Raw genomic sequence first — 26,829 nt, forward strand, 5'->3', positions numbered from 1 at the left:
TGTGGGGATATTACGTGCCTGTTAGTCGTGTATTATTTCCACAGGTCATAAGTCGCAGTGTAATAGCCTTGCTGTATAACCATTTGCAAAAGTTCATAGAAATGTCACTATGAATTCTTAATGACAAATCACTTTTCCATGTCTTTTCACATTCACAAACATGGAGTAACAATGATGCTATACATTCTGCAGAAAGCCTATAACATAGAGCAAGAACTGGGACTGTTACACAATGAAAAGCTGTAATCTGCATCAGTGCCCTATAAGCACAAACAGGTCTCTGATCCACGTATGGTGACATTTCAAAAGTAACATGCTGAAGGGAACCACCTTTAGTATTAACCACATTCTAATCTATTGATCGTTTGGAGTCAGAATATTTTCTGACTCCAAAAAAAACCAAAAAACGGTTTCTGTATGTGTAAATACAGAGTTCGGCACAATAAGCTTTAGTCCACGTCTTGTATTTTTATGACCGATGCTGAATTAACAAAGCCCTTGCTATCGAGGGCAAGGCCGTCCTTTTATCTCCATAACTCATGTCCCTTGTTCCTCTGCAGGTATGGACACAGATGCAGTGCAGCACAGAGAGCTCTTGTCTGCAGCGGGTAGCTAGCCAGGCCTAGCTAGGTGTTTTATCCTGCCGGACTCATCCCTTCTGAATCTTGCTCATAACCTCCTGGACTTTCCAGGACATTTAAGTCCTCCTTGGCCCTCTCTGAACTGGACCATGGGGGAAAGACGTGCACACTCCTTCCACATGACGTGCCATGTGCAACGCGACTATGGCAGCAGGATGGGGAGCTCCTTCATAAGTTGCAGACCCAATGGATATGCCAGCCCGAGCCTTAGCCTCAGCCTGGACCAGGAGGTGGATGCAGCCTCCGGCGGCACGACGACTACTAGCTCTGCGCTCCTGGCTCCTGCTCCTGACAGAGTGCACTACTCTCCTGTTTCACTTGAACTGGACCCCACAGCTGAGAACTATGGATCGACCATTCCCTTCTTTCCGCCAGCAGACACAACTGACCCAGCGCTGCAGAGCGCAGCCAGCCAGCCCTCTTTCATTGTTGTCCCTCCACCTCTCCCTCGTTCGAGCTGGCTGCGTCATCATCAAAAGGACTTCCAGAACCCGTACACCAAAACTAGCATGCAGGGGGATGTTTACAACTTCCTAGAGAGACCTGCTGGCATGAAATGCTTCCTCTACCACTTCCTCGTGTGAGTACCGGTCTGGTTTTGTGTATACTGATGTCAGACTGCGGGTCAGTTTGGCAGCAGTGCTGAATGAGTAGACTTACTTACAGATGACCATAAAGTTTAACAAGCATGTGTTAGGATCATAAGGTAAATACACAGTATAAGGAGAACTATCTCTCTGCACACAAGGCAACACAAAGGGTTTAGCACTTAATTAAAAACTAAATCAACCTAACAATCATAATCATTACTCAACATTTAAAAACTTTGATTTTAGTTCTAAAAGCGGTTAAAGATTCAGTAAACAGTCAAGTTTATGGTCTCTTTATTAGCTCCAGTCTCTCTCGTTAATTACGTTCAGTGCTGCTCCTTCCAGTATCAGGTTCAGCTTCCCAGTAACAAAAGGAGAAGCGTTGGTGACCTGCTGCCTGACTGCGGGTGTTGTAAGATAGCCCAACGGAAACAGGTCAGTGTGATCTGGTCAACCACACATTTAGTCTATTCTGCTCTTTCTTACAGTCAACAAATCAGTAACCTCATGCATGAAACATGTCGCTTCCTTAATGATGCTGCTACCCTGACCTGCCAGGGGAGCACAGTGACCTGCAGTTAAAACGCTGCTTACATGATTCATATTATTCACTGCCACTTAGGAACAATTTCCTCTCCTTTGCGGTCGTTAATAAGCTTGGACTGTGATAAAGTTGGAGCGTTTTATAGCATCGTGTAATGACTGGAAAAGACCATGCTGCAGACTTTGGATTGTGGAATATGTTTAAATCACCTTCTAATTTTGACCCAATATTTAATTTAATTCAAATATCCTGGAAAATACATTTAAGATGTTGTGTAAATACGTAGTGATAATACTATAATAATACATGGTCAACATTTAAATAAACTATATACTACACATGTATTCATGCAAGTGCTTAATGTTTAAGTAAAAGCAAAAGAAAATATAAAAATATGTTTTTCATTCAAATATCTTCCGTAATCACATTTAATTTGGTCACAATAATCTTCCAAAATTCAACAGGTGAGGTGTTTACGATGAATATTATAATGACGGTAAGATACATTGTAATTAATGGGGGATGAACTGTTCTCGGTGTGGCCTTAAGTGCACTGTAGCAGTTAGCTTACCTTGAAATGAAATGAAAAGCTATTTCATGGCCAAAAATATGTGAAGGATGTCCTGATCTTTAGTCGCTGCTGCTGCTATAGCTACACATGCATCTTGAACTGGTCATGAATTGGCTGATATTCTAATATATTGTGTCAAAGTAGACCACAGCAAAGTGTTCTAAGGACCAAAAGACTTATTTGGTCAAACGACTTTAGTTAAGTTCGTACTTTAATGTGACGTAAAATCCTTTTTATATACAAACTCTAAGGAAAAACAACAACAACACACTTTATAAAGACCATTCTGACATCACAGTAGCCACTACTGTACACCTGAGTGGTAGGTTTCCATGTGTTTTTGTCCACAGTAGTTGCTTTTTATTCTATAATGATATAAGGCTTACACACGTGTGACCTTTTGCTAGAGTTTGACTTTGATATCCATTGAGGCCCCAAATCTCAATGTCTGCACCATCTGAAAGGTCCTGTTCCTCCCAAATCATCCATCATCTAAACACATGTACAGTATATCTCAAAAGTGAGTACACCCTTTAGATTTTTGCAAATATTCTGTTATATCCTTTCAGGGGATAACATTATCCTACTGAAACTTTGATATAACTTAAAGTAGTCAGTGTGCTGCTTGAATAACAGTATAGATTTATTGTCCTTTGAAAATTACTCAGTACACAGCTGTTAATGTCTAAACAGCTGGCAACAAAAGTGAGTACACCCCATAGTGAACATGTTCTAATTGTGCCCAATGATGTTGTTTTCCCGCCCTGGTGTCATGTGACTCGTTAGTGTTACAAGGATTCAGGTGTAAATGATAAGCAGGGCTGTTAAATTTGGTGTTTTGGGCACAATTCTCTCTGAATGCTGGACAACATGGCACCTCATGGCAAGGAACTCTCTGAGCGGCTGAAAAAAAGGATTATTGCGCTTCACAAAGATGGCCTTGGCTATAAGAAGATTGCCAACACCATGAAAATGAGTTGCAGCACAGTGGCTAAGATCATACAGCGGTTTTCCAGGACAGGTTCCACTCGGAACATGCCTCGCCAGGGTCGACCAAAGAAGTTGAGTCCACGTGCTCAGCGTCATATCCAGAGGTTGGTTTCCAAAAATAGACGTGCGAGTGCTTCCAGCATTGCTGCAGAGGTTGCAGAAGTGGGATGTCAGCCTGTCAGTGCCCAGACCATACGCCGCACACTGCATCAAATCGGTTTGTATGGCCGTCGCCCCAGACAGAAGCCCCTTCTGAAACCGATGCATAAGAAAGCCCGCAAACAGTTTGCTGAAGACAATGAATCCAAGAACATGAGTTACTGGAACCATGTCCTGTGGTCTGATGAGACCAAAATAAACCTGTTTGGGTCAGATGGTGTCCGGCGTGTGTGGCGGCACCCTGGTGAGGAGTACCAAGACAAATGTGTTTTGCCTACAGTCAAGCATGGTGGTGGCAGCATCATGGTCTGGGGCTGCATGAGTGCTGCCGGCACTGGGGAGCTGCATTTCATTGAGGGACACATGAATTCCAATATATACTGTGACATCCTGCAGCAGAGCATGATCCCCTCTCTTCGGAAACTGGGCCGTAGGGCAGTTTTCCAACATGATAATGACCCTAAACACACCTCCAAGATGACAACGGCCTTGCTGAAGAAGCTGAAGGTTAAGGTGATGGACTGGCCAAGTATGTCTCCAGACCTAAACCTAATTGAGCACATGTGGGGCATCCTCAAGAGGAAGGTGGAGGAGTGCAAGGTGTCCAACATCCGTGCGCTCGGTGATGTCGTCGTGGAGGAGTGGAAGAAGATTCCAGAAGCAACCTGTGCAGCTCTGGTGAATTCCATGCCCAGGAGGGTTAAAGCAGTGCTAGATAACAATGGTGGTCACACAAAATATTGACACTTTGGGCACAATTTAGACATGTTCACTATGGGGTGTACTCACTTTTGTTGCCAGCTGTTTAGACATTAACAGCTGTGTACTGAGTAATTTTCAAAGGACAATAAATCTATACTGTTATTCAAGCAGCACACTGACTACTTTAAGTTATATCAAAGTTTCAGTAGGATAATGTTATCCCCTGAAAGGATATAACAGAATATTTGCAAAAATCTAAAGGGTGTACTCACTTTTGAGATATACTGTATGCCCCTCGACAGTGCTTTAGCTCAGTTGCCATCAAATGACCTCCTCAGAAGTAGAATTAGTCTCATTAAGATATTACCTTTGTCAGTCCAAGATGAATGGAAAAACTGCGGAGATCCTCCATTGTCCTGTATGTGTGTTTTGTGTGCCCCATGCATTGCTGATGAACCATCCCAGCAGTAATTGGGGCTCTCACACAGGAGAGAGAACCTGAGCCTGGGCTTCATTTAATATTAAACCCTTCTGACTGATCCCCCTCTGACACTCTTTTAAGTAACTCTTACTTGTTGATGGCTATCGCTGGTGGCAATCTATTCTCCTGGCCTCTTCAGAGATCGGCAGGGAAGAAGGGACCCATAAAAGGCTGTATCCAGCACTCATGGCAGCCCTAATAGGTGCGCTCTAATATGCAGACTCTACATTAGGATGAAACTCACACACACACACACACACGCACACACGCACACACGTACAGGTGGCTGCTCAATTCATCCCTGCTTTTATCCAGCAGCTCAGCACACATGAACATAAAGTAGCACATGATTGCATGCATCTACCGAAACACACACGCACACACACAGATGTGCAAATGTGGATGAATTGCAGAATACATTGAATACTCAAACATATTAGCTCATAAAGGCTTATTTAACCGAACATGCGCTCATCAACGCTCCATCTGGCTGTTTCAGAACATCTGTCCAATCAACAGGTAGCATCATGGGACAACACAAAGACCTGCGGGGAGACGTTTGACACAAATGAAAGCTTTCACAATATATGTGCATTGGATGTGTACGATTGAGTTAATATCTGTGCAATACTCATTTGATTTTTGTTAACTTGTTCTCTAGATAATGAATAATTCATAGCATACAGTTAGTTAAATAATAAATGATTTACTTTAAGTAGTTAAAGTTACAGACTTTATTGACTCTTTCCTCTTGACGTTGGAAAAACAATGAATTATTAATATAAACGCAATTTATCAAAATGTACATACAAGACATCAAATGTCATCCTTGTCCAACTCCTCGACGAGACCGACAACAACACAAGTAAACACGCACATGCCACGCTTATGACGACAGAGTGAGTCACAGCGAGTAGAAATCCCTTGGACTCGGGACATTATATGATAAGAGTGGCCAAAAAGTGTCTTATGCAACAGCATTCAGACGACCTGAGGCAATGATCCTCTTCACGCTTGGGCCACTCCCTTTTGAGTCTTTTACGTAACCAAAGGGAGCGAACATCTACACGTATGTCCCCGTGATTCCTAAATGCCCTTCTCACTCAGATTGAAAGCAGATTACAACCACACATCTTGGTGTTTTACAGCGGCTCAGAAGTAAACACGTACATTCATTAGAGACAAATGTTTTTAAGGTTGTATTTAAAATCATTATCTCCTGGAGGTCATTTCTAATGTATCACACCACGACCAGTTTGCAGCGGAGGAAGATTTGCACCTGTTTATCCTCGTGGAAATGCAGCGGGCCAGATGTTGTCTGCAATACTTGGTTCTGTTTTTATATCTGGACAGATTATTGAAATGGCGATAGAGAGATATGTGGAAAGGGCAGACAGGGAACCTCTTGTTGGATATCTGCTTACAAGAGATTACAGACTGAATAAAGTGAACTGTATGTAAATCCTTTTCTCAGTAGCAAGTTATGTACGCCGGGAAATATATTTCAACTGAAAGGATACCAGGGACATCTTATTTGTTCATTTCACCTTTTAAAATGCATTGAAACATGTAAACAATGCATATTATAGTATTTTACACAGGTCTTACCGTCTTGATATATAGGTGTTTGTCTCAGCTTTAATGCATCAACCTGCCAAAAAGTCTAAATGTAAACAACTTAGTAACGCTGTGATTCACGGGAACACATCCGTTGTGGGCACACATGTTTATATATATATATATAATATATCATTTTCCTCCTCTAACCTTTCAAATGAACCGCCTGCTTATCATTTTGTAACTTTGATCCACACTCGACCCTGAAGCCAGTAGGTTCAGGGTTCTCTGTCTCAGTGCTGTTTTGCTGTTGGTACATATATTTAAACATAGTACTCTGTTTTGTCCCCTTGTAGCAGTATCTTAAATACTCACCATGGTGTGTAAAATGTACAACTGAACTGAGCGTATTAGCCTCTGGCCTTGTGTGTTGCTGATGCAGAATCTGATTTACAGTTAGTGCAGTTACTGGATGTGAAGTGTAATACCCCTCTTAACTATTTCTCTTTTAATTCATTTTGCCCTGCAACCTGTCAGGAGATTTACATCTTTATTTTTAACCAAGTATTTGTTGGACAAGATGATAGCTAAGCCAGGATGGAATATCTCAGTTTGTGACTGGTGGTTGATGTGGTGTAATCCATCCTAAGCTCCTCCGTGGATGGGATGGTAAAGGGAGGGGGGTCAGTAAAGCGGGTTGTGGAGGGCTGCTCCGTCTCTGACCATGATCGCTATTAGTGATGGTCAGGGCAATTTATGTGCTCTTGGCTTGACGTATGCGCTTGTTTTTAGTCACAAGTCTGTTTTGTTCTCCATGCCATGTTCAGGAAGCAGTCTCAGAATGTAGAGGTGTTTAGCCCCAAAACAAATAAGTAAACATTATGGGAGTTAAGTCTGCCAACTCGCATGGAAACAGATTTATCACGAGGTCACGGGTTCGCAGACAAGTGTGTACAAAGGTTATACTTGGATTTGACCCGGTGCTTACTGGTAGTTGACGTTAGAGGACCATCTTATCGTAAAATTAAAATAGTTTTTTATTATGAACTTTCCGTACAACCTTGACACACAGACAGTCGAGTAGAACAGATTAGATTTATTCCAGCGGACTGTTGTCGGGAATGCCAACAAAAATAATGTTTTTCTATCATGATTAAAATGGTATTACATTTCAACACAGTAGTACTTAGATTATGGATGTACACAACCCAGGAATATTCCTCACTCAGCGCTGAACGATTTTGGAAAGATTATAGAATTGTGATTATTTTTCACTCGTATTGCCATTGCAATATGATTTGATCATGATATGATCATTTGTGCATCATTATTTACATTATCATTAAAAAATATATATAATAAAATGATCATTGTGTGATTTTTTTTGCGAGGTTCTTTACCAAACAACGATTTCCCCCCTTAATTCTAAAGAATATGATTTGTAGACCAGGACAATACTTCATTCAGAATGCTGTTTTGACACACATTTCTACCTAAGCAAATATCGCACCTGCTGTGATTTGGATATTGCACGAGTCCATACTGCTATTTCGATAAAATTCCGATCAAACACTCAGGGGCTAGCTGGGGAACTGGATCGAGCTTTGGCTTCTTGGTCTTGAGGGCAGAGCTTTAAACGGAGAGTAAAAAAACAAACATGGCAGACACTACACATAGTGCCAGTAAATGGCTCCGGCTGAGTAAAGGTAAGTAGATGTAGGATCTTTAAGGTGGAGTTAATATGACCTAAGATGTTGGAGAGATAGCTCGCATGTTAGGCTAGCACTGAAAACTAAAATCGGATTGTTAAAACACTTTTGCTAGCAAATTGCAATGTGTGTGTGTCCTGAATAAGAACATTGTGTTACCCTTTGTGTTGTGGGGATATTGGTTTTTCAGAGATTTACGCTAGCAAAATGCTTGGTAGCATACGTAACTACGTTTCCTGAGTCCTAATTTGAATTAGCATGTTAATGGCAATGTGAGGCCTGGTTGTTTTGAACATGTGCTTGGTGATGTTGGATCTCCACTGTTTGGTGGTGGAGGTAGTAGAGATAGGCCTCAAAGAGTCTGGTTTTAAAGAGCTTTGGAGGCAGTATTGAGTGTATAAGTGCAGGGAAAAAGAGTTGGGAAGTGGTTATTGGGAAGGTTTCCACTCAACCCTATCGACTTGCCTTCTAACATACACCTATAATAAAGGGGCTTAAGGCGAAAGTAAGAATATGACACTACTTACTGGATTCACTAGATTCTAGCAGGCTGATAGTACCAGCAGTTTTGGGTTTCATTTGCAGTTTGTTGTGGATCAAGACACACCGATGGCTGGACACCTGAGCTGACCATGGCTCTCTAGGAGAAATGAGATAACGGTATTATATATGAGACAGTTCAGTAGATTTATGATGGCGCAACCTGATATTCACTGCTGAGTTGAAAGAGATTAAGAGAGGTTAAGGTTAAGACATCATTTAACATTTGGATTGGATTTATGAATGCTTAGCCAACCTTTTGACCATAGCACGATCTGTATTCTAACATACAGCAAAACACAACATGCCAATGTTTGCCCAAACGCTAGAAGTGTAGCACGGTAGTGGTGCTGTTGGTTGACTAACTGTGTGTGTTTGCATGCTCTATCAACGCACGTGCACTAATCTGCAAGTGTGCACGTGTCCCGTTCCTGTCACCCACTATTTTGAGATCATATTGTCCCTGCTGTCTCTATTTAGTTGATGTTTCCTAAGCTTATATTGCCTTAGTTTCACAGTTGATTGACAAGAGGTTTTGGTGTGGCTCTACGCTGTATTTATTTTAGGGAAGCTGGACGGATATGCAGTCAATAATACTTGCTAAAGCCACAGCTGTTTTGTTTTAATCAGATCCCAGGGCTTTTGGCCCGGCTAAATATGGTTGGCTAAAGGTTGTGAGTGACCCAGTCCTGTCTGCAGCAAACACCTCCCCACGGTTTCAATGCGGGAAAGCTTAAGGAAACTGCTACGAGCTACTATTTGTACACAGTCTGACTGAATGCACAGCCTTCAAACATTACAGTATTTATTTGTGATAATGTTATTGTTTTGGACATAGAACAGGTGAGGGCTGGGACATAACGGCACAAGCAGTGGAAAGAAAAAAGTTCTTTATGCATATAAATGCCAGTGTTTCCCCTAGGTTTACTGCTTTCCTCTCCTCCGCTCTGACTGTAGGTGTGTGCGTCAGGTGCGAAGCCCCGCCCCTTCGCAAAACAGAGCGGAGGAGAGAATGTGAATGCGCGACAGTACACACTGAAACGTGCACATAAATTAGATCAATAACATAAGCGTTTAGTTTATTTAATAAAAGAGCACCTGTCCATGTGAAAAGTGAGTTAGAATTTAAGGGGGGGGGGGCGCAAACACTGAATGGATTCAGACAAAAAATAAGACATTGTTAAAAATCTTTTATAAGAAGAGATTTGGTTTGCATGATTATGCTCCAACTTCCTAACTTTATTAGAACAGCGCATAATGTTGTGGTCTGTTACCTAAAGCACATGATGTTCATGTACAATCAGTGAGTACTACAGTTTACAGTCCAACCTACGATACAACTTTCCTTTTAATTGTCACCTATAATGTATTATGACCTAGTGCCCTGTAGTGTTCTGTGTATTATTCATTGGGACAGGAGTGTAAGCGTGGATTTGTTTCTGTACAGGGTTACAGCGTGAACAACCAACAGCAGAGTTATGATACACCTGAGAAATGTCAGGGAAATTGATTGTTTTGTTTTTGTAAAGGATTTCGACATGTATCCCTCTGCTGGTTCAGTATGTGGAGCACTGTTATCCTTCCATAACAGGACAAATGGCATAGTCCCGTGTGTTGCAGGAAAACACACAGATTACATGACCTTGTCAATGGCCTACATGACTATGACATCATATTTATGCTTATCCTAATAAGACGATCTCATTTCAACAAAAGGGAAAAGGATTTTGTGTTTACTTAACGTGCCCTCTCTGGTCTCGTCACTCACAAAAGGTCGGTAATGCCACTGTCTGGCAACAACGTATAACAGACAATTGTTATTCCCATGAGTCGGACGCTGCTCACATCGGATCAGTACATTGGGCGACATTATTATACCAAAATACATTCACCTTTTGTGACTTGACGTGCATGTCCGTACGTCATATCTGCTCAGAGTATCTAGTATAAACGGTATTTAAGGTACATCTTTGGATTTCATGGGGAATTTAGTTTCATACCTGAGGCTTTTAAGGAGCCAGCTGTTTTCAATGTATACCCGTCACTACAAATTGTTTTGCTATTGATTTGGTGGAGAAGGTCCTGCCTGTTGAACAAGCGAGGTCAGGTTTGTGAGGCAGTTTCAGCACCAAGTGATGTTGGCATGAAGATAAGCAAAGTAATAGATATTGAGAGCTGGTCCTGGTCTTGCTTTCTAACTCAACCTTGTGGTTATGACTGCTTTAATACAGCTGGCTCATTTCTCATTTGCGTGACCTGTCCTGTTCCTATTTGACAACCTCGTGTCTTGAGTGAGATGTACACCCTACAGAGGGCTGGATTGGCTCTATGTATATAGTTCTTAGTTGTCATGCACACCTCAAATCTTTCAGTCCCGTATGTCGAGGACACCAAAGGCGTGTCCGGGCCATGACATCTCACTGGCCATCCCAGGTGCCACTCCAGCGTCCCAACAAGCAAAGAGAAGACCAAACCAATGTAGCATGCTCGTTATAAGCCTGGGTTGAGTCTCTGTACCTCACCTTGGTCCCCTCATTCAAAATGGGATGTACGTGACACTAAATCGGAGGAGATGATGTCACCTCAGCCCACACTCTTGTTGTTGACTGGCTTTCCTAAAGGTCCAGGAATACACTCAGAATATTACGCTTCGATGCGTTTTGCATTTTGCTTGCATTTGTGTTTTAAACGGAATCCAAGAGGCGGTGCTTGTGTGTGTGTGTGTGTGGGTGTGGGTGTGGGTGTGTGGGTGTGTGGGTTTAGTGGTGAGCAGTAATCCTCACCGTCCCATCTGGCCAATATGTCATAGTCTGTAAGCAGAATCCTCCTATAGGAGTCTTAAACTCCATCACCCCACTTTGTCTTACGCTCATTCTACCACCCGAGAGACCACTATGTCTTGTTTTAAAGTGAAACACAACTTTTACCTCTTTCAAACAAACAAACTGGGTCATATTGGTGTCAAACATACAGGTGTGGTTCACATCTGATTTAGTAATATGCTTTTTCTTTTGGGCCTACTCAATTAAAAAAAAGGAAAATCAATCATGAAGAAAACATGTCTACTGGATGGGTGCCTCGTTTAATGCAGCATCTGCAACTCTTTGTTTTGCGTGGGAGTATATAGGTTTCTGCATACTTCTCTATGCTACATGAATACTGATAACAAACAGACACTTATATAACCCTTCCAACATATGGCATGTAATCCAGTTTGTAGTACACAGCATCATAATGCACCCGTCGCTGTGTGTTTTTAAAGTGAGCTTTATCATGATGATGATGATGATGATGATGATGATGATGATGAGGATGAGGATGAGGATGATGATGGTGGTGGTGCATAGAAACACTCGCATACTGTAGTATCTCATTTAAAAGCACTTAAAAGATGTGTTCTAAGGATTATTAATGGGATGGTGAAAATGCACACAACGGACTCGCCTCTTAATCCCGTCGGGTCAGGCTAGGCCAAGCAAAGCCCTTCATGAGCCTCTTTAAAATGTTTGAATGGAAGAGTAAATGAACAGTGCACTGGGTTACGAAGAAAACTCTTCTTTTTTTTTTACTAAATTGGAAAAACTAATTAAAAGACTTAATTTAATTAAAGATTCTTGAATTGACTGTATCAAACTGTCAAAAGAAAGTTATTCTTAAATAAAAAAAGAAATGCTTTTTGATCAGAAATTAATCTTAAAGAGTCCAATGATCAATTTAATAAAATAATCATTTTGAGGCACTGCAACTGAAATAATGTAATTAAAATAACGATCACATAATCTAATGCTCATAAAAGGCAGTTTAATTATGTTGTTGTTTTAAATATTTTTAAAAATTAGAGAAAGATCTGGCCCATGATCAGAGAGATATTTGTGTTTCTTTCATTCTTTATTTCCTCTTCCTCCATTTCTCCTCTCCTACATTCTTTATTTTCATTCTAAACTGACACAATTAATTAATTGATAAATTAGATTATTGATCTTCAACTATTGTTTGCTTCTCCAATGTAATGTGCTCCTGTTCTTCACCTCTATGATAGAAAACTGAATATATTTGGACTGTTGCTCAGACGAAACGAGCTCATTTAATTATGTTTCTCACAATTAGTTGAGAAATAATCATCAGATGAATTGATAATGAAAATAACTGTTAGTTGCTCCCTACATTCCTCTCCGACTTCACTCTATCCACAGCTCCTTCCTCCACCTTCAACTTAGGTGTGCTGGTCGTGGATGTTAAAACTCACAAGGCTGTATTTGCACACTGTGTATTTGTACACATACAATATATATATATATATATATATATATATATATATATATATATATATATATATATATATATATTATATTATATATATATATATATATATATGTGTATATATATCAATATACATAATCATATATATATATATATATTATATATATAAAATCAAATATATATATATATATAATATAGATCATATTGGTATATATATGTCTATTTGTAATATATACTATATCTATATACATATATCCACCTATATCTATCTATATATATATAGATCTATATATTATATATCATATATATATATATATCTATAGATATATATATATATATATAGATATCTATATATACTCTATATAGCTATATATATATATATATATATATATATAGATATATATATATATATATATATAATATATATATATATATATATATATATATATATATACAAATATATATATATGTGTAATATGTATATTTGCAATAACATTTTGCAGGCTTGCAAAACAGTAAATAAAGTTATAAGTAAAGTATAAAACAGTAACAGCAGCCAAGAGAATACAGAAATAAAAGGAACTATTTAAATTAAGTTTACACATTTACAGGTGAGTTATAACCTTTCCAGACCAAAATGTTATAACTCACCTGTAAATGTATATTAGAACATATAAATACTCTTTCACGCCCGCTTCCTTCTCTCAACTAAACTATAATAAAAGAGTTATGCATGCCCCTATACCTCAATCAGGATCTTAATTCTAAATATTCTATATTTTTATTCATTTTAAATAGTGTTCATTTATATATGTCTCTGTTTCACTGCTGGGCTGTGCAACCAATTGCTGTTTTAGGACAAATAAAGAGATTGTTAGATTGAGGGTGGATTCAAAGTAATTAGATAAATACTTAAATGATCAGATTCAAAACAATAAAACTATATTTATTAATAATGTTTCTCCCTCTTTTAAAATGTAATTACTGGAACATGTGGTGCTAACTGACTCTAACAAAGTGTTTTCTGTCCCCCCTACAGCTTCGTCATGGTCTTGGTGTGTCTAATCTTCAGTGTCCTGTCCACTATAGAGCAATATGCAGATTTCGCCACCGGAACCCTCTTCTGGATGGTGAGTATTCTCACTATGATGCTGATATACTTTCACAGCTTCCATACAAACTGACTTAAGTCCAGAAGCATCTTCCTAATTCACTTGCATGGATTGCACATCTAAGGTTGCATCAGTTATAGAAGTTGCTCTGACTGTTGTATCAGTTACTGTCTTGTCCTAAAGGCCCCCGCACAGCCACACAGGTGCACTTTAACAGGTGCAGTAAATGAATAGGGTCAGACAGATGTCAAACGAGTACAGTGTGTACACTCCCTAACACGAGGTCTACTCAGACAGACTCATTAAAAACACCTGTGTGATTAGACAATGGGTGTCTTCATAAACATGCACGATGGCGTTTGTATCTGTTGATGGAAGTGTTATAACTACTATATTGGGAATGTATTTTTTTTTTGATAGTTTTCTTATGTAACCAACCTTTATTTCTTATCATTAAATTAAAAATATATACAGTATATATATATTCTTTAGAGAGACTGAACCAAAGAGTGACAGCTGTTATAGCTGCACTGCAGTACCCTCCTGTAGCCACATGGTGGAGACAGAAGATCTTGGCTGGGAGGGATTGTACCCGCCATCTTACACCTCAGCCCAAAGATATTAAGAAAGACTTTCAGTTATTGCAAATACTGTCACACAACACCTGCCAGCTTGTAATGCATTCATCCAAAGCCCTTTACAGTCAGCGACATGTGTGCATCTTGAACATTATTGCCATGGGAATGGACAGGAGACACTGTTTTTTGAACTATTGTGGACAGAATCACAGACTGTACGTGCTGACACTTGCTGGTAAATTGACTTTTTTTGTGGCTCATTAGGCTATTAAGGCTGCTAAGTGATGCAATAAATCCAGGGCTTACAACAGGTAGAGAAAATGATGGCTGCTGTTTGGAAACTCTACAAAGAGCTTGCATCATCTGTCTCTTGCCAGCACACTGTGAATATAAATACGCAGAGTTTACACAAAAGCTGCACACACACACACACTCACAAAACCACACACACACACACACACACACACACGTACCACCTCCTGATTCCCGGGGGGCAAACAGAGGACAGAGTGGACACTGTGTTCTTTAAACTTTTGGCCAGTGCCCTTTGAAGACCTATTATCACGGTTATTCATTTATTTTTTTTTACCCAGGATGAGCCAAATACTCTCTATCATTATCTCTAACTCTCTTTCCCTCACTTTCTCTGTCTCTTTCTCCTCCCTTCACCCACCGTCCAACTTCTTTTCTCTTGCGTTATTACTCAAGACACCAGCAGTAAAGGGATGTAAAGGGAAATAAAACATTTCTGCACAAAAACATTTCTGTAAGTCTTTTTTATCTTGACTTATCAAACCCTTTTTATTTGTACACCTGAATGTGTGTATGTGTGTGTGTGCATGCGTATTTGTAATGCGTGGTTTTGGTTCAATATTAATTGTGAGATAAGATAATACCTTATCTCACATGTGTGTGCGTTGGAGGGGGCGGAGCCCTGTAAATGGTGTCATGGTGGCGTATAGTGGTGGTAGTAGCTATACTTAGAAAGTTCAGGGTTAGCTGACATCTGTGAATCATAGGCTGCTTGTTTTGGATGGCAGAGGGGACATTAGTCCTTGAGGATATTTGGCCTTCAGGGCAGCTGCCAAAGTAAAGCTGGCCAGGCCTGGGCAGGAGGAGGCACAGAAGCATTCACATAGTCGACAATATAGATCTCCTCTTTGTCCTCTTCTTCTTCTTCTTCTTCTTCTTCTTCTTCTTTCTTCTTCTTCTTCTTCTTCTTCTTCTTCTTCTTCTTCTTCTTCTTCTTCTTCTTCTTCTTCTTCTTCTTCTTCTTCTTCTTCTTCTTCTTCTTCTTCTTCTTCTTCTTCTTCTTCATGGTTTCCTTATTTTAACATGTTAATACATATTTCAAAGCTATTCTATTCATGTATGAAAAAAGCATCAATTAAATGATAGATTATAAATGATCATGACTGAAGGTATTGTGAACATTTAGATGGTATAGTAAAAAGGAAGCTGGATTCACACAAGTGGCTGTGAAAGAAGTTACCTTGCATTATGCTTTAGGTCCAGAAGACACAACGCATCCCCATGAAGTAGAATACAGTATCTAGTAAACCTGCAGTAACAACAGTAATTCAACACTGACTTGCACCAAACAGCCACAACTGTCTTCAAACTGTGTAGATTACAGAAGATGTAACATTCTCGTCATGTGATTATTCCTAATTAGATTAAACACAACATTTAAGTATTGAAAACCTTTAAATCTGAGATTTTAAACATCTGTCCTCGGAGAAAGCGTGCGCAGTTTAAGTGGGACTCCAACAGTAATAACGAGGGTATTAGTTTGTATCATGTTCCATCCATACGTTGCACCGAAGCTTTGCAGGTGAATCTAGATGTAATGAGTGACTTTGTGCGTGCGTGTGCGTGTGCGTGCGTGCATACGTGCGGCCCTCTCGCAGAGGGACACACAGATGAAGCAATCTAATCACATTTTCATCTGATACCGTAATTCCAAAGCAGATATTTGAATGAACTTCACCCCCGCCTGGCTTGATGAGATTATTGCTGCGCGAACAAGTGGCTGTTTGCAGCAAACATGTAGTTGCCAGTTTCTGATACGCATAGAAAAAAAAACTCCCCAACATCTGGGTGACCCATTTTGGGGAATTATTATGACTAATCCCTTCAAATTCTCCAAATTCATGTGTTCATTTGACTTTCAAATGTTACCCAGATGTCATAATTACTAAACTCGATGAATGTGCCGCCGATGCTTTGTGTGTCAATGCTTATTCATTTGTAGAAAACATACAGAATATCGCACAATGATACTTAATTAAAGTAACAGCAGAAGTTGTGTGTGTAGGATGCGACTATCAAAGGTTCCCACCTTGTCTGTGAGTAATAGATTACACTTTGTATCGTCCAAAATACAAAAACATTTGTGCAGACAGACAGCAGTCAGGCAGCAAATATTCTACAGTGTTCTATAGACTCGGCATCAGGGATCTGAAACAAAGCCGGGTGCTTCTCTACACAAACAAAAAGGCTATGGCTGGCTGCTCAAGTGCAACTGAAATGGATGTCGTCGGTCTTTCGGTTCCAGACCTCCGCAACGAGTTCTTCAGCGATTCAAATCGGCATGAATAATGTGAAACAAAATGATAATTGAGTGTGATTATCAGGCTACGTTATAGAGATTTACTGATCCCATTTCTGCCCGTTTATCTTCCTCTCTCTTTGTCTTTTAACTCCATGAGCAATTTATGGAAATGAAAAAAAAAGGTTGTGGGAATCCCAGGCGAGACGACTCAAGCGCCAAGCTGTAAACATGGATAATTAATGAAAATGTGCTGAATATTTAGAAAGCAACAAAAGGGATGTGTCCCATCATTCAGCCCCATCAATAACCCTCATGGAGACCTTTTAGGTTGATGTATAAAAAATGCATTTTCTCCTTTGTGCTGACACTTTTGCCAGCCAAAATCTGGTTTGATTGACAGCTCATTGTTTTGAGGCTTCGTGGTGCCGTGTTATTGCAAGCAGGGCTCATGGTATTAAGTTTCATACGAGGGGTGGTCAGGGAGCAGCCAGTTCAAGCAATCAGCCAGATGACCACCCACATGGCCTTAGGTCTCAACAGACAGTATACGGGCTAAATATTATGCATCCACGGTGGCCGGGAAAAACGATCTCCGTCAGATGGGCTTAATTAATTCACAGAAGCACACATGTATGCACCTAATAGGAAAACAAATGAGTAATGGCACTTATTGGAACACAACCTCAACTGATCTGCAGGTGCAGGTTTAGTCTCATTCAAGTGCCGCAGAAAGGTTTTAGGATTATTACAAGATCTCATTGATTATTTAGCTTTCTCATCTGTGCTGGCGTTTCATTCTGTGGCTTCCATCACTTAGCCATTGACCCCGTCTCAATATGAGCTGTCATCAGCCATTTGATCAACCTCCATCTTTCCTCCTAGGTGGTTGGGTGGTCTTAGTAAAACTAGACCACCTCAGTGTCTCTCTTTCTCTGTGTCACACACCTTTCATTACCCGTTCATATCCTATCGTGACTCTTGGTGATTGATTTATAACGGCTTGATTAATGCTTCTAGATGAGTCTTAATGCACGGCGCGGCGTTATCGATGCTTTTATTTTATTTTTAAAGAAACGATAGCTTATCTACTTCCACATCCACTCGTCCTGCATGTGCTTGAACAATTATTGTCCCTGTACCAATGGATTCATGTAACCCTTGCTCTGTGTTTGCATTGTGCTCCACAGGAGATTGTGCTGGTGCTGTTCTTTGGCACAGAGTATGCGGTCCGGCTGTGGTCGGCAGGCTGTCGCAGCAAATATGCAGGCATCAAAGGACGTCTCCACTTTATCAGGAAGCCCATATCAATCATAGGTGCACCTGGCATTTTCCTTTGTCATGCATTGTTCTTGTAGATCAACAACTTAGACCGTTCAAGCGATGTGAGGCTTTACTTAAGTACAATGTTTCCCCTGATTTGATTGTCTTTGTTGTTTTTTACTCTCCGTCTCTCAGATTTGATAGTGGTAATTGCCTCAATCATCGTGCTTGGCGTAGGCTCCAATGGCCAAGTGTTTGCCACATCCGCCATCAGGTAGAGTGACTATTTAGTTCTACATTTGTATTACTTACTGGAGAGGGATCAGAAGATAACGAGGTGTTGTTGTGCGTTGCAGAGGCATCCGTTTCCTCCAAATCCTCCGCATGCTGCACGTGGATCGACAGGGAGGAACGTGGAGGCTGCTGGGATCTGTAGTCTTTATTCATCGACAGGTAGGTGGAAAGTATTCAGGCAAACTATTTGCTTGTTTTTTTATTTTCTATCACATGTCCGACGGATGAAAAAGAAAGAGGCCATTACTCCTGTTTCATCAGCTGCAGTTTCTTCTATAGGGCGAGTGCACAGACCCGACTCCACCTGGCTGGTCCTGCTGTTATTAAAAACAGTACTGCTTATTACAGCAAATTCAACACATGCAAGAAATACATGCACACATGTGAACAAATACGCCACAGCAGACCTGCCTCTATTAGGAGAAGAAGAGAGATCGTCATGGTTGCTTCTCTCTGAACTCAGAGGATGTGATGTTCTTTTCTTAATCCCTGAAGTAGACCGTGATCTTAGGTTGTAGTCAAACCTGACACTCATGTCTCTTTGATGCATAAGAAGAACAGGACCTGTGAGGATTGCGTGCAAAGATCAAGAAGATACATCTAAGATCAGCCGAACATGATCCGTTGCCTTCTCCCTGTTGTCAGGTGACCACTTCATCAAATGACGTGCTCTGTTTAGTGGAAATATATTGACTTTAGCAGTGTCAATAAGTTGGTGGAAAGGAATCGACTAAGGATGTGTGCACAGAATAGCATTTGAGTACTGAAGTGTTTGCTGTCCAATTGCTGTCTTTAATCTGTAATAAGAGACCGATGGTTACACACTGTCACTCTGGTTTTCTGAATGTAGATGACGCTCTCTTACAAGGCTCTGTAGGTTTAGACACTCAATCTGAAATGACCTGACACCTCTTACTACATGGATGGATGGATGGTTTGCCACACGTCTCTCACGGGTCCTTTGAAACATACATTGCCTGTGACCAACCTGACTCTTCACCACCGAGAACATTCTTTCATACACTGAATGTGTTCTTACAGGAGCTGATCACCACCCTCTACATTGGCTTCCTGGGCCTGATCTTTTCCTCCTACTTTGTCTACTTGGCGGAGAAGGATGCTGTGGATGAAGAGGGCAAGACGGGCTTCTCCAGCTACGCCGACGCCCTGTGGTGGGGCGTGGTAAGAAACGTTCTTTTTATTGGTGTTTTCAGGTTTTAAAGAAAGAGGAAAGAAGAAGGGTTGGTAGGGGGGGTCACACATTGATACGGAGCAAGGTTTTTCAACTAGCTGGACAATATGTAGTGTCTCCTGCCGATATGAATGTGGTCCGACCTTTGCTTTACCACAATGCCTCCAACATCACCCCTGTCCCTGAGAACCCAACAGTTGGTAGTCGTAGCCTGACCCTCCCAAATATCATTCCATCACCCTCAGTCTCCAGGCCTGATCCCCTCCTCCATTTCTGCATCTTTGCACGAGAACCTTTCCTACATTTAGTTTTCTTTGCAATGCATATATTACTCGGATCCTTGAACGCTATTTGAATTTCCCAACATAATTGACCTACTTGAAAGGCCACATCAAATGTACATGTTCTCTCTGAAGAGCAGTGCCAAAGAATGCACAATACACTTTCAAGTGGAGTCCTAACGGGAAAAATGTGAGACGGCCGGCCACCCTGGTTAGACCAATTATTAACCTCCATTGCGTTTTTATTGTCCTCGTTGGTTCTTTGTGTAGCATGCATGCAACACTCAACGCAGATGCAGGTGTGTTGATGTTTTTTTCCGCGCGGGGAGCCGGTTTTTGCTTATTTCCCTCTTACACGGAGGCTCGGGTTTCCAAGAGTAGTTAATTAAACATTTGAATTGAGAGTGCAGAGTAATGAGAAACCTATGGTAGCCTTGTGCACGGGATCGCCGCGCCACAAAGAGACGGTAATAAACCATTCACCTCTGGGCTCTTCGGCTCAAAGAACTTTTAGAGCACCAATATAAAGTGTCAGTTCCCTTAATTAAAACTTTAATTGTGGGATTACTACCTTTTATGTAACAAGGGTTAGAGGGGTCACACCGCTCCTCACTGCTCTATGGAAAGTTGAAGAAAAGCTGTTATTTGTGTTGCTTTGTTCACAATGTTGAGAAAAGAATCACGGTTGGAGATAAGCACCCTTTTTTTGTCTTTCTGAGACTGTAAACTTGAGAGTCATGATATTCCATTACAATAGGTTTGCTCAGGTTTGTGAGTGTGTGTGTGTGTGTGTGTGTGTGTGTATATATGTGTGTGAGCGCTTATTGAAATTAGATTGCACTGATTGGAGAATGCTAAGCTCCCCCAGCGTGTATTCCTTCTCTTGGCATGATTTCCACATTTGGATGTGCAGGTGCAGGGCAGAAGGACAAGCCAATGCCATGATTCATATCCCCTTCTCTCTCTCTCGCCCTCTTCTTCCCTGCCTCTCTTCTTCTTTTGCCAATTGTTAACGGTTAGGTAATGGCTGTTTCTTTTTTTTTATAACCTTTCTACCTTCAACCGGGACACAGTGTGAAAGACAAAATGAGGAAAATTAGAGCTTTTGTAGTGTAGTCACACATACACTACATATGCATACAGAACTGCACACACACACACACACACACACACACACACACACACACACACACACACACACACACACACATATTCTGTGACCTTTGTGTAGACATGAAGAGGTTTTTGCCACACACCCTACATTCTGAATGAGAGGGGTGTTTTTGAGTAGACCATTCCACTCTGATGGTCAGGAGGACATTGTTTAGTCATCGGATTTGTGGATGAGGGATTAAATCCCCCACCACTCCACTCGCCCCACCCCAACATACATCCACCCACCCTTCCCGCCCTTACTCCTTCTTTTTTTTTTTTTTACTCCCAAAGCCCTTTTAAGTATCTCACCTTACATCAGCCGCTTTGTGTTAGCGCACAACGGCGGCTCACGCAGCGATACTCCATAGACACCCACGGTAAGCCAAGAGTGTTCTGAATGTGTCAGAATTGGCTCGGCTTTCAGAGTGGGTGTACATGCAAATGCGAGAGGTATTTGTTTTCCCCCGTCACCCCGGCAAATTCCTATACTCACTGAGGATTAGTGGTTTGGGAATCTTATTCCCTTTGAGGAACAAGAGACTCAAACGCCCCGGCCCTTGCGGACAGTCATGGAGCGAGGCCAGAGCCGCTGATGAACTTTCTCTTTATTATCCAACTCCTGTTATAGACTGCTGTGGAGAGCTCTGCATTCACTGACATGCTCATGAAGTCAGCAGTTTGTTACAAATGAGAGGGAATTTAATTGTTTTAAAGGTGCTCATACGTTTCTTAAAAATAACTCATTAAGCATAATAAAAAAACTAAAAATATTAATTGACTAAAGAAATCTTAGTCAACTAACACCAAAGCGAACAATTGGTTGACTAAGAGGGGGCAGGTTCATCAGGGGTTAAGGAAAGGATATAGAAGAAGCATAAAGAACAGTTTCCCGCCTCAGCATGCAGTGGTGCATGTTACAGGATTCTTCTTTCTGTCTTACATTTGTCTACAATCTGTTAATGATCATCTCAAGAGATGTAAGAGGAACTTCATCCACTCTTTGTCTTTTAGGTGACCGTCACCACAATCGGCTACGGAGACAAAATTCCTCAAACGTGGGTCGGCAAGGCCATCGCCTCCTGCTTCAGTGTCTTCGCCATCTCCTTCTTTGCTCTGCCTGCTGTAAATATCATTTTAATCTGAATCATATGACATTTGTGAGCAGTGATTTATTTACTTTTCATGTAGTTCAATCTTATTACGACATGTGACTGTTTTTAATTGTCTCTGTTGAGGCATTGCTCTCTGAGATGAAGCACAATTAGATTCTTTTTGTCTATCCTTTATTCAGATGTAATGATAATTTGAATTCATTTGTGTCTGATTCTGCATCTACATCCCTAACCTCTACACTGTATGTTACATCTTTAATCTGAACTGTTGTTGTTGCAACTTTACTCTTTCTCGTTAGGGTATCCTGGGCTCAGGGTTTGCCCTGAAAGTCCAACAGAAGCAGAGACAGAAGCACTTCAACAGACAGATCCCTGCTGCAGCCTGCCTCATCCAGGTACATGTTTAGCATCAAATGGAAGCAGCTGTAGTGTAGTAATCCACAAGGTATACATTAAATACCAGGTCAGACACAGTCCATCAATGATTTAAAAGGAGACGCATGTCCCCTTATACCGCAGTTTGTATTGGACCATAGGCATGGCTGCAAAGATCTTCTAAAACGTTCATCTTTTTGAAAGGTGCAAACGTTGGAATAAGAGAAAAAAAGCAACGGTATCTGTTGTTCCTACTGAGCCATGGGAAAGGTGAGATCTATCCCAAGTGTGAAACGGTAGACGAACAAGCAGCCGTGTTGTGCCATTATGTGGATTACAATTACCCTGAACACACCACGACACAACAACAGATGGTTGAGACTCCTGTGATACAAGACACTTAACTTACCTTGTAGCACCTTTCAGAGGTGAGTGCAATTTAAAGGTTCAATGTGTAACATATACCAGAGTTTAAACTTAAAACATTAAAACAATGAACTCACATTATCGACAGAATGTGTCAAAGACGTCTATGTGTGACTTTTGATAGTTTGTTTTTGATTAAATCCAAAGTGGCAGAAACGAGAAAACGACTCGCAGCCTCGGACAGATAAGATGGCACAAATATTAACAGTAAAAATAAATTGGAGGCTAATGCAAATAAAAGGAGACGCAAATAGAGAGATGTTCTGGAACACAATGCAATTAATATTCGTCTGACACTTAACAAATAAAAAGAGCAACATAAATATAAAGAGTGTTAAACCATCAGTGCTTGTTACACGTCACTGGCTCATTGCTGCATCACTAGTACTACTAGTAGTAGTGGCTGCTTTTACATTTTTCGTGGGGGATTAGAGGAAAATGTGAAAATGTTTACAGGTTATGTGGATCATGGCGTTGACTAACACTAACTCTCTGCTTCAACCTGTCGTCCTCAGACTCTTTGGAGGTGCTATGCAGCAGAGAAACCTAACGGCTGTGCTGTTACATGGAAAATGTATGTTCTAACTCCAGCCACCGTCACCACAGTGGAACCTGACAGCATCACCCCGAACCTCAGGAGGCTGAACCTCTCGGTAATTATCCGGTTCAACTTTAAGTCAAACTGTTTGATATCCTCACATATTTCTTCTCTTCCACAGAAAGAAATAACAGCACCCGCTCTTTAAACCTAGGTCATATGAGCGTCTCTTATTTTCTGGGTGTAGATGTCTAGATGTAGATGTATGCAGTAAGAAAAACATTTTATTTTAAATACACATTTTAAATAATCCTTTGAAAAGTCATAAAGCCGTCAGATGATGGAGGGCAGATTTGCATACGTCTGGTCCCACACGGTGTTGTCGCTCACCTTTCACAACAATATTAGCTATGTTGTGCATCGGCCATACAGCATAAAAGGGCAAGTTAAGTTCCCACAAACGTACATACACAAATACACATACACACAGCACCCCCCCCCCCCTTCCCCCTAAGTCCTGACTCCACCAGGATGACTCGAGGTCTTTGTCTCCGCCGGACAAAGACTCAGTCAGTTGAGATGATGTCACCGCCGCCTTTCTCATGGGAGAAAACCTTTGTCTAGTAGAACAACAACAAAAAAATCTTTGTGTAGCATTGAACCCACATGTATTGGGGAGAATGAAGGCTGCTTCCGCTCTTTTCTGTTTCAGCATGCCACTTTCTCCTCTCTCTCTCTCTCTCTCTCCCCTTTCTCTGTCTTTCAAGATCCCTGTCCTCTTTCTTCTTTCAGACTTCATTTCCCTCTTTCTTTTTCTTCCCTGCTCTTCCTGTCTCTTTCTGTGCATTTTCCCCTTCCCCTCTCTGCCTCTCTATTTCTTTCTCATTCTTGTTCACAAGGTTTTCTCCTCCCTCTCCTCTTTATGTGTAACTCCTTCAGTTTCTTTCTCTCTCTTAAACTCAGTGTTTGTTACACTTTCTTCATGCCCTTCCATCTTTCTCCCCCCCCCCCCCCCCCCCTCTCTTACACCACCACCTCCCTCTCTCACCCTCTCTGCTAATGAGTCATTTAAACCTCGGTTATTTGGAATGAACTGCTGGCCACTTGTCAATGCCAAAGTCTGATCCACTGAGTCCAAATAATTGAGTTTCCATAAAGGCCACGTCCATGGTTTGGGTCAGCGGCTCTAAAGATTGTTCCGGAGACACTATTTATGTGCTCAGACACTCACTGACTCACACTGCACATAGCTATGATCTCAAAGAAAGTGAGATTAAACATGTACTGCTGATGTCACAAGCACAACATTTGGTAAGATGATGACGTATAACAACAATGTCAACCATGCAGGTACTAAAAGAAAATGTGTTTTGGCTCGATAAGTTCACTCGTTCTGTGAAAGGTATGTTTCCTGGTGTGTTGTTTACAGGTTAGCACTTTGAACAAATAATGTCCAGCTATAGTGTTACGCTCTCCATGTGCATATTAAATGGTGTGTGAATGAGTTACAGTAAGACCTATTGTACTTTCAAACGGTGGAGCAGCACAACAAATATATACCAGCGAAGAAGAAGTTCACTCCATCAACATGCATTAGCAAGTGAAGCGAAGACGACCGCTTCAGGCTACACAAAGGGCTGCTTCGTCTCCAGTCTACATTAAAAGGTTTTGCTGGTAGATCATAGCTCTGTAACACCATTGGCTGAAACTTCATCCTCAACTGTTTCATTTATGAGACGAAGAGACGATCCAAATCTAATAAAAAAATCAGTCCCGTACTGACATTCCTGTCCGCACAGATAATACACAAAACACAGAAACAGCAGAACAAAAAAACATTCAAGGCAATGAATCGTTTTCTCGTTACGTTATGAGATATTTGTAATGCCCCTGTGACCCATGGAGAGGTTTTTGTTGGTCTAAAAAGATCTTTGCCTCTGAGGCATAATAATAAAGAGCAATTCTCAGACCTCTATGGATTTGCTTCTCTGGATCCAGAACTGTGAGAGAAGCTCGCTGGTGGGGTTCAGTAAGTACAGTGGGGCAACCACCATGTTACCACCTGCAAGGCCAGCTGTCTGATGCATTGCCAGTTGGATGGCAGGCTAAGACGGAGGCCTTGGATGACTGATGTCTGGCTGCACAAACTGGGTGTTGGGATGTCCTAGATGTAGCTTAACTCATTTTCACAGGGAACATTTTCGTGAAGGAAAGGGTCAAAGTGATACAAATGCTGTATGTGAGTGACAGTTGTAATTATTTTCAGCTTTTTATAACGGCTATTAATCGTGATTCCAATTTATCACACATGTTTATTTACTGGGTTGATGTTCCCTTTGTCTGTCAGAGAAGGGGGCCCAAGAGGAGGTTGAAGTCCAGAGTTAATGGCTCCATGGGCGTGGCCTCAGAGAAAGGCGTATCCATCCCCCAGATCACCTACGATCACATTGATGACTCCGAGGAGAAGAAAGACGTCTCATATTTCCTGCCGAGAGAGACTGTTGAAGGTAACAATCTGGAAAGAGCATCATCCGAACTGCTATCAAGCAGATATAAAGGGTCATTGTCACACACTTATTCTATTTAGCCTTTCTTCCTACAACTCCGTCTCAATACAAGTCAACTCGCCAAGATCACACATGGAAGCACTGAGCGCTGTTCTGTTCCAGCTTGATTAAACTGACTTCATTTGGGATCTCTTTTATAACAGCAATTGTATTTAAAAACTTGACACCGCAGAAGCCGCGCTCTACCGTATAAGGGATGTTTTTTGAAGAACCTGTGTTTGAATTGCATCGATTATCGCTGTAAAGCTATCTTTGCCGTTTTAAAAACAGTTCAAAGGCCAGCTGGCGACAAAGCGTGTCATGTGAAGGACATGCAGCAATGAAACCGACTTTCTTTCAGTTGCTTTTAATGCAATTTTGTTTGATGAGATAATGTGTGTTGAGGGCCGTGAAATGATCTCATGCTGCGTTCAAGGCCTTGGAAATCCATTATTTCAGTAAAAGTGTGATGTGTTTTTTGCATTCAGGGCATTTAAATGGCCAACTGCATGATGGATTAAATTTTGTACGGCAGCTGCTTTAGAAATATTAGCCGTCAGCTTGTTCTTTTGTGTTGGCAAGTGTTTCTCATATTTATTTGAAAAAAAACAAAGATGTAGCTGTTAAGACACCCCCCCCCTCTAATGTTTCTGTAACCAGCT

The 26,829-nt window shown here is 41.0% G+C and overlaps 1 protein-coding gene across 1 annotated transcript in view; it reads left to right on the forward strand.

Annotated features, from left to right (window-relative positions):
- Nucleotides 1-26,829, forward strand: part of kcnq1.2 (potassium voltage-gated channel, KQT-like subfamily, member 1.2) — a 148,162-nt gene that overhangs the window by 1,547 nt on the left and 119,786 nt on the right. The window contains exons 2-11 of the mRNA XM_029434006.1: nucleotides 561-1,221; nucleotides 13,784-13,874; nucleotides 18,176-18,302; nucleotides 18,444-18,522; nucleotides 18,605-18,701; nucleotides 19,584-19,724; nucleotides 22,182-22,292; nucleotides 22,582-22,677; nucleotides 23,599-23,736; nucleotides 25,969-26,128. Of these exons, the coding sequence (XP_029289866.1) occupies nucleotides 731-1,221; nucleotides 13,784-13,874; nucleotides 18,176-18,302; nucleotides 18,444-18,522; nucleotides 18,605-18,701; nucleotides 19,584-19,724; nucleotides 22,182-22,292; nucleotides 22,582-22,677; nucleotides 23,599-23,736; nucleotides 25,969-26,128 (1,531 nt within the window). The 5' untranslated portion in view covers nucleotides 561-730. The remainder of the gene's footprint in view (nucleotides 1-560; nucleotides 1,222-13,783; nucleotides 13,875-18,175; nucleotides 18,303-18,443; nucleotides 18,523-18,604; nucleotides 18,702-19,583; nucleotides 19,725-22,181; nucleotides 22,293-22,581; nucleotides 22,678-23,598; nucleotides 23,737-25,968; nucleotides 26,129-26,829) is intronic.

Source organism: Cottoperca gobio, chromosome 6 (assembly GCF_900634415.1).
Source record: "Cottoperca gobio chromosome 6, fCotGob3.1, whole genome shotgun sequence".
NCBI classification, from domain to species: domain Eukaryota; kingdom Metazoa; phylum Chordata; class Actinopteri; order Perciformes; family Bovichtidae; genus Cottoperca; species Cottoperca gobio.